Genomic DNA, 8,707 nt, shown 5'->3' on the forward strand with positions numbered 1-8,707 from the left:
CACTTTTGCCACTGTTATTTTTTTAGTTTTCCCATTACAAACTCCTGCTGCTTTTTTAAATGATATTCATCGGTCTAGATAGAGCCAACAAATCGATTACACTTTTCCCCGTCATGTGGCGCCATCTGAACGAAGCCAGTCCGGAAAGAAGCGACCCTGGCCCCTATTTCACCACGGTGATAGGTGCGACAATTGTCGACATCACTGTTACTGACATCACTGTTACTGACGTCACAGGCCTCCATAGGCTACGGTAACCGCTTACCATCGGACGGGCGGTGTGCTTGTTTGCCACCAACATGTTAAATGACAATTGTCACACCTGTCACCGTGGTGAAATAGGGGCTAATCGTAGAGTATACTAGATATATCAAAATGGGTAAACCAACTTCAGACGTCTAATAATATAAAAGCTAGAATCCCGTGACACTTCGTATAGCTTTTTCCTCGCCGTGTGGCGCCATCTGCCGGTGCGAATGGAGCTCCATGGTGAACGAAGCCAGTCCGGAACTAAGCGACCAGATCGTAGAGTATCCTAGATATATCAAAATTGGGTAAACCAACTTCAGTCGTCTAATAATATAAAGGCTAGAATCCCGTGACACTTCGTATAGCTTTTTCCTCGCCGTGTGGCGCCATCTGCCGGTGCGGATGGAGCTCCATGGTGAACGAAGCCAGTCCGGAACTAAGCGACCAGATCGTAGAGTATCCTAGATATATCAAAATTGGGTAAACCAACTTCAGTCGTCTAATAATATAAAGGCTAGAATCCCGTGACACTTCGTATAGCTTTTTCCTCGTCGTGTGGCGCCATCTGCCGGTGCGAATGGAACTCCATGGTGAAGGAAGCCAGTCCGGAGCTAAGCGAACGGAGCGTAGAGGAGTATCCTAGTAGCTCCGAGAGTGGGGTGATGCTGTCTATTACCTGTGAATAAAATGGTCGATTAAAAAGTGGTTAAGTGAAATAATTTGTGTGCTATTTTCAAAAGAATTTAAGGCAGTTATGCTCTGGTTTCCTAGGATAGCGGTGCCGTCATATAGCGGCCGTCTCCATACAAAATACTACTCATCCATATTTAGCCGTATTATTTTGTATGGAGACGGCCGTTGTATGACGGCACCGCTATCCTAGGAAAACCGAGCTTCACGCTAAGGTACGTACAGACCTGGCGAATGCGTTACTAGCCATTACCGATACACCTTCACAATGATTACACCTTCTTTTAAGTTCTATGACCAAAAAGTGTGACGGAAAGAAAAGTCAAACTACTAAACTAATTCTTTGTTCTGATGATCTTTTTCGGAGTAATGGTAATTTCCTACTATCAAAACGATTTGCTAATATGGAATTTATATGAAACATTACACAATGACGTCACGATTAAGTCAATTCAACTACTTTTTATTATATTTCTACCCTATTTATTAAATAGAACATGTGTTTACAAAAAACTGCCATCTATGTTTTTCTAATAATTATCTGCATGGTGCTTTATTTCATCCATGGTGTGAAATAATTTAGTTTAAATACATTCAAATATCCTATTGTCTAGTCTTATTAGATTGGCAAATAGTAACAGTACCTTATTGTGGTGCCTCATATGCACGTGTAGTATCTCAGCGCGTCGGCGAGTCAGGTCCGCCATGACGCGGGCCGAGTGACTCTCGGGGCACACCACTTGGAGCAGCATCACTGGCTCTAGCAGCATGGCTTCTGCTTCTTCGAATACCTGCCATGAGAATAGTATGTTAGCATAGAGTAACATAAGAAAAGAAAGAGTGGTAACTCCATACGTCAGTTATCTTACCAAACGCGAGTTATTTCGTAGTCGACATCTAGCGTCAAGTAGCGGAATGTATCAGTAGGTACCGCTAGTCGACATTAGATGATGTTAGTTAAATATTTATGTAGTCTACGTGAGAAATTTTAGGCATAGAAATTAAAGTTCAAAGACATCCAGTTAGCCTTTGGAAGGGGCTTAAATAATTTTAACATCTACAGCTAGCAATAATTACTAAAAAAATACTTAAATATAAACTAAGTGTTACCTTCCTCAAGCATTGTACGACGGTGGCGGCGACCACGGAGTCTGACGTGCCGCGCGTCACCTCAAACCAGTGCAACGTTACTTGGACGTCCACCATCTGAAACACAAGGTTGACAATAGGGCATATTACTGCAATGTTCTGCCGCCAGAGTGCAGCACTACCGACTCTAGTAAATTCATAGCTAACTTATACATACTGTGCCTTAAACTGTTTTTTGACAAGTTTTCACAGACAATAAAATATGACATTGATGCATCAAGGCGGTTTGTTAACAAGGGCCTACCGGTAAACGCAAAAATCGAAATTTAGTTATCTGCCTCTTTATCGCTCGAATATGCAAGAGTGATAGAGAGGTTATATAACGAAATTTCGATTCTCTTGTTTCGCGGTAGACCCCCAGATTGTGGTAGTGGCGCTATCTACGTAGAGTTTCGCGCCCTATTTAAAAGTCAAGTCATTCAACACATGGTGCCATTATTTTTATAAGTGGGGTGAAAAAGTTGTCATTATTTTCCCTTGAAACTGTGTAAATAAGTCTATTATAACGTCACCTCCACAGCGAACTGATTGAGTGCCGGGATCCCGCTCGGCGAGTAGTCGCTATCCTCTACAAAGCGTGAAAACGCTGGGACCGGGCGCTACGAAAACGTTGGCAGTGAATGTGTTAAGCTATACCGTAGGACCAATTGAGGGAAAGCTTAAAAGTGGGGAGGCTCTTGCGTGGCAGTACAACAATCTTTTAGGTAACAATAATTCAATAAAACATACCGGACAACCCAATTTAGGTCCGTGCAGCAGCGCGGTGTCGACGCCCTGCCGGATGGCGGCCAGCGCGCGCGGGTGCAAATGTGCTAAATTCGCTGCGCTCTCTGCTGACTTGTCGATCCTGCAGTAAACGGTAGTAAAAGTTATCCAATAAACGCAAAGAAATATGACTAACATGACACTCGCTATCTTGCGGTCGACTTTTGCTTGCCTCTACCAAGAAACACTTCTCAACCATCTGTGACCCTAATTATTATTTGTATAGGTACTATAGAAGTACACTAACCTTAAAACTTTATCAGTAGCAACCCCCTTAACATTCTTCGCGGACAACGTGACCTTGACTTGCTGCCTCGCGCCCGCCATCTTGCGGTCAACCGCCATCGTTTGCTTGCCGCTACCGAGCAACGCTTCGCGGTACGCGATCTGCATTGGACCCAGTTCGACGTCTATTTTGTACTCGCGGATGATGCGCTCTTTTATTATTTCGAGGTGGAGTTCGCCCATACCTGAAAAATTTACGTCGTTTCTATTTTAGATAGAAAAACCAGAACATACTCGTAAATATATACTATACTGCATAACGTAATTCAAGACCAAAAAAATTAAAAAAATGTTGCCACTGCAATAATTTGTTTGTAAAATAATAAATTCCTGTTGATAAATAATCACGCTAAGATAATTTATTTAGTAGTAATTTTAGTCATACGATTTAAAAAAGTACTTTTATTTACTTATTTTTACATAAATACAAGACGCGCTAGTAAAAAGTGGCAACATTTTCTTACTTTTTGTGGTCTTGAATTACGTTTTGCAGATTAGGAACAGATATTGTGCCTTATTTACATGACTAAGTAATAATTGCACTTTAAAGCTTAAATATGTCACGAACGGGTCCTAAATGGGATTTTAAATATCATATCATAAGGGTTCTTTGTTGAATGCGGAATCGTGAAAACGGTTCACTGAATATATTTATAGCGGCAAGATATCTTGTGTAACGATCTAACGATACTTCCTCGAGAGAGACTTATGTTATGTGTGATACTCGGAGCTGTCTTTAGTTCTGGAAGACTACGTGCAGGAACACGGTACCTGCCAGCACCAGCTGCCCGGACTCGTCATCCGTGACGACCCTCAGGCTGGGGTCCTCGCGGGCCAGCTCGGCCAGGGCGGTCTCGAGGGCGCTCTGGAAGGCCGCGCTGGGAGGCTCGATGGAGCACAAGAACACGGGCTCAGGGATTGTTGTACCTGTAAAACAGAAGTATAAAGTTGAAAATATCTAAATACGGTCTACTTAGTAAACATTTCATATTTTTTTACATGTTGGTGACGTCACTTGACACTCACCCTCACCAAACCACTGTTGGGAGCCCTCTGCGAACATTGAAAACCGAAATTTCGCCATCTGCCTACAAAGGTCACCTGAATATGCAAAAGCGATACAGTATTTACAACTCCTCTGCATGGCGTTAGAGGTATCCATGGGCGATGGTAATCGCTTACCATCAAGCGATACGTCTGCTCGTTTGCCTCCAATATCATAAAAAAGTAGCAGTTTACAGTTTCGATTCTTAATGTTACTATCACTACTAGATATTAGTACATTAGTAGTGGGATGCCGACTAAAGTAGAAACAGGGCTATAACTGCGAAAATCGAATCACTCTATTTACGCCTCCAATGGAGTAAAAGAGAAAGATCCCCACAATTTGATAGTTTCGGTTTTCGAGGTAGGCCCTCAGGTAACTCACCAATCCCGAGCAAGACGTCAGCCATCTCCTCAGCACTAGGCTCGGTTTCCGCCACAGCTAATTTATTCCGAGCACTAGGCGGCATCACGCGTTCAGCGTATTTGGGATCCTTTAAAGAAGAAGTGAGGCGAGATTTGGCGCGACTCGCCGCTGCTTGGGTTGAGGTCACCAGGTCGCCGGTCATGGTCGCCTGGTAAATGAGATCAGAGTGTGATGATGATGAACATGAAATATAATACAGAATAATCATTGTAACTAGGTACACAACAGATCTTAAGTTGACCATTAGTGAATCTTATCTCGTTGCAGTAAGATTTACAAAATTTCAATTAGCAGTGTGGACGATAGCATACGAAAAAGCACAAGTAAAAAGTGTAACAATAAAAATACATTTTATACACACTCTTTCACTTGAAATAATGTAATGTAATTTTGCAAGTCAATTTCAACCTTCTTACCTTTATTAGCCGTACCGTTTTGAAATTTTGTAAGTATAATACATATAATCCAAATGAGAATACAATAATCTGGTACCAAGTATCGTCGGCAATAATTGTGTTTTTAAAATAAATTTTTAGCTGAAACCTATTCTCACTTACTTTGAGCGAACTGACGACAGCAATATTGCCCGCCGTGACTCGCTCCACTGGCTTATACTCGTCCGCCAGCGCCACATACAGGGATCCTGTCTAACCACAAAAAAATTACTTTTTATCAAATGTAGACATTATACTGATCAATCTCGCCCAGTAAAACTAATAACTACAAAAGCTAAACCATAAGCCATAAGCGTGGTTTAGCCTTCTTTACACTAGGCGAGAACTGAGACGCCAGCGCGCCGCTCTTCCACCTTCATCACCGGGCACGGCATTCTCCTGCCAGCTATGCGGTCGCATTGGTCTTAATAGTCATTTGCGGAAGTGCAGCACTCTTATGGACGCTGTTCCATCTGTCTGAACCATCATCTTATTGATGTTACAGGCCAATGATGATGATGACAAAAGCTACAAAGAAATACCAACCTTCGTGCATTCCGACACTGGTTCACGATGACGCGCTGCACACGATAGGCGTGGCGTTCAAAGGGTTAAGGGAAATCGTCAACACAAATATATCTTTACAAACCTGTTCACTTTTGTCTTGTCCCAAATTATAAATCTTCTGTCCCTTAGCAATCTCTCCACTATACAGCCTCAAGAACGTAAGCACTCCTCTTTGATCATCATGTTGTACTTTAAACGCCCTCGCCGCTAAGTCACTCCCAAAGCAATTATATAAACTATTCGCCTCTAACGGTGATGGCAGATATTGTATAACACCATCCATCAACGTTTGAACTCCGATGTTTTTATAAGAGCTTCCACAGAGTACGGGAAATGCTGACATTTTCAGCGTACATCGTCTTATAGCCGCATTAATTTCTTCTGTCTTCAAGTTATCTAAGCTTTCCTGCTGTATAATGGTGTCAGCTAGACTGTCATCTAAAGATGATAGTTGGTCGATAAGAGCCGTGTGATTTTCGAGAGTTTTTTCCCATCGAACACCATCTTTTTCTGTCAATTTGCGCCGTAGTAAGTTCTGCCCGCGGCCTTGTGTCCAGATGATTTCTTCTTTGGTTACCAGATCTATAAGGCCTGAAACAAAATAGCGACTTTTAAAATTAGACAGTTTAATTCTTTAGCAATATTTTAGTGTTTGAAAATAATATACTTAAATGTTGCTGAAATTGTATTTAAAATTAATTGGTATTCTATTGCATCCTCGAGTTATATTTTGATATGACAGATTGGTTTTTTTTGTTGCAAAACCATAATTTATTTTATATTTTTGAAAAGGGCATCATGTAAAAGCCAAAAAATCTAGTTTAGGTTACATAATGGTGATAATGGTTACATATGTTAGCCTTCTGAAAATCCCACAGTGAGCCCCATATAGAGTTGAGTCCATGATTAAAACTATACAGAGCCCTATCTATTTTGAGACTATCTTAGAGGCTGGCCCAAAGGTTCATCTTACCAACTAGCCTGCCCTCATGCACCACTGCTTCGTGTAGCAGCAGCGGGTCCACCTGCAGCTTGTCTCTGATAGAGTCTACACAAAGTGCCGCGCTGGCGTCTCCGCGGTCCATCTTGTTAAGGTAGAGTAGCCGAGGCACGCGGTGCCCGCTCGCTTGCCGCCATACCGTGAGGGTTTGCGCTTCTACACCTGGAAAAAAATAAAACAATGTGTACCTAAATGCTCTAGTGCAGCGGTCGGCAACCAGCGGCCCGCCAACCTCTCGCTTGCGGCCCGCGAGCCTCCCTGGCTATTTTGTATGTAATACTGACGAACGACTATGTCCACTAAACTCACAAATATTACCAAAGTGCGGCCCGCGTCATCTTCGTTAACTACTATGTGGCCCTTGGCTGCTAAAAGGTTGCCGACCGCTGCTCTAGTGGGGTGATGTTGTTATGTGGAATATATATTAACCCTTTTCCATGCTGCGCCAATCTACAAGGTTTTCCGAAAAAATCTAATGAATCCAGCTTTGATCATTCATTTGAAAACAAGTCATATTTCTCAAAAGTGCAAATGTTGAAATTCTATTGGCGTGTATGCGGTGTATATGGTCGATAAATTGTACTATGCCTGGAAAAGGGTTAATATACAACATGTTACATCAGCCATTGAAAGTGGGGTGGGTACTCGTTGTATAGGTCATACTGAGCAACTTTTACTATGGGACCAACCCCGAAATTGCGATAAGAAAATTGACACTCCCATACAAGATATCAACATCAGCCAGCCAAAATGTACGGGAGAGTCAATTTTTTTTACTCAATTTCGGGGTTGGTCCCATAGTAAAAGTTGCTCAGTATGACCTATACAACGTGTGCCCATCCCACTTTCAGTGGCTGGTGTAACACCTTGTATAAACAGACAACAGTATTGTATTTGGTATGGGCATGTTGAGTATCTATTATATTATATCTATTGATACTTGTATCTCCTGCCATTTTAGCATTAAATTTGTGTTTGTTAGAAAGAGACTAAATTCAACATAGGTTTCCTAAATTTTATGGATTATAAATCAAAATTAAACTAAATATTCATTTATTTCAAGCCTGGGCCCCATAAAAAAGCTGTTAGTAACAATGAATGCCTAAAAAGTAATAACAATTATAGTTCTGTAGTGAAACAGAATAAACACAAAAGCTTAAAGGAGGAACCTACCTGCTGAAGCATCCAGCACAACCACAGCACCATCTAGGACAGCAAGACTCTGTTCAACCTCCATGGTGAAGTCAATGTGGCCCGGTGTGTCTATTAGGTTGATCTGGCTGCCTCGCCATGGGAATGATACCGCCGCAGCTAAAAAAACAAGTATAATAAACAAAATTACTAACGGTTCCATTGGAACTTTATTTGAAAACATTGAACACAAAGTACTTTAATAACAAATTTGTATGTAAAAAAGTCTTTTGTATACAAATAAATGATGTATCTTGGATTGTCTTAAGACAGTATTATAAAATACAAAATAAAAATGCTTAAGATAATTTAAAAAGTAAATTAAAGTAATTTTCTTTAAGAAAATGTAATTACATATTTAATTTAGCTTTATTTATGGAAAGTATATGTAAGTTCTTACAAGTAATAGTGATCCCTCGCTGGCGCTCCTGCTCCATGTAGTCGGTGACCGTGTTCCCGTGGTGAACCTCCCCCATCGTGCGGATAGTGCCCGAGTAGAACAGCATTCGCTCCGTCGTTGTAGTTTTACCTGAACACAGTTTGTCATTACCATTCATTTATTTATTATTGGTTGCCGTAGTCACAAATCAAATTCCTTATTAGAAAGTACAAAAAGACAAGCCCTAAGAGTGGACAAATAAAAGTTTAGTGTTTTGTATCAAATCTAACCTGCATCGATGTGTGCCAATATGCCGATGTTGCGTATTTTCTCCATTTTAACTTTACTGTCGGTATCCGCCGTACAATACCTTCGTAATTGTGCATTTTTTAATATTTTTCTGTAATAATTTACGTAAGAAAACGTTCTCATCTTGGTCATCGCAGCCCTGAAATCCTGAAAACTTTGACAACATGCGTGTGACACTGACAGCCAGCTCAGCCAGCTGATTTATTTATTTTTTAAAT

The 8,707-nt window shown here is 41.1% G+C and overlaps 1 protein-coding gene across 1 annotated transcript; it reads right to left on the minus strand.

Annotated features, from left to right (window-relative positions):
- Window positions 1-346: 346 nt before the first annotated feature.
- Window positions 347-8,645, minus strand: LOC134799327 (ribosome-releasing factor 2, mitochondrial). Its single transcript, XM_063771723.1, has 13 exons — window positions 8,471-8,645; window positions 8,202-8,330; window positions 7,784-7,921; window positions 6,584-6,772; window positions 5,693-6,201; window positions 5,167-5,256; window positions 4,568-4,757; window positions 3,910-4,065; window positions 3,101-3,323; window positions 2,818-2,935; window positions 2,050-2,145; window positions 1,584-1,730; window positions 347-925 (listed from the first exon to the last, which is right to left on the minus strand). The coding sequence occupies exons 1-13, from the start codon at window positions 8,619-8,621 to the stop codon at window positions 764-766; spliced, it is 2,298 nt and encodes a 765-aa protein (XP_063627793.1). The 5' UTR covers window positions 8,622-8,645; the 3' UTR covers window positions 347-763.
- Between the last annotated feature and the right edge of the window lie 62 nt (window positions 8,646-8,707).

Source organism: Cydia splendana, chromosome 18 (assembly GCF_910591565.1).
Source record: "Cydia splendana chromosome 18, ilCydSple1.2, whole genome shotgun sequence".
NCBI classification, from domain to species: Eukaryota; Metazoa; Arthropoda; class Insecta; order Lepidoptera; family Tortricidae; genus Cydia; species Cydia splendana.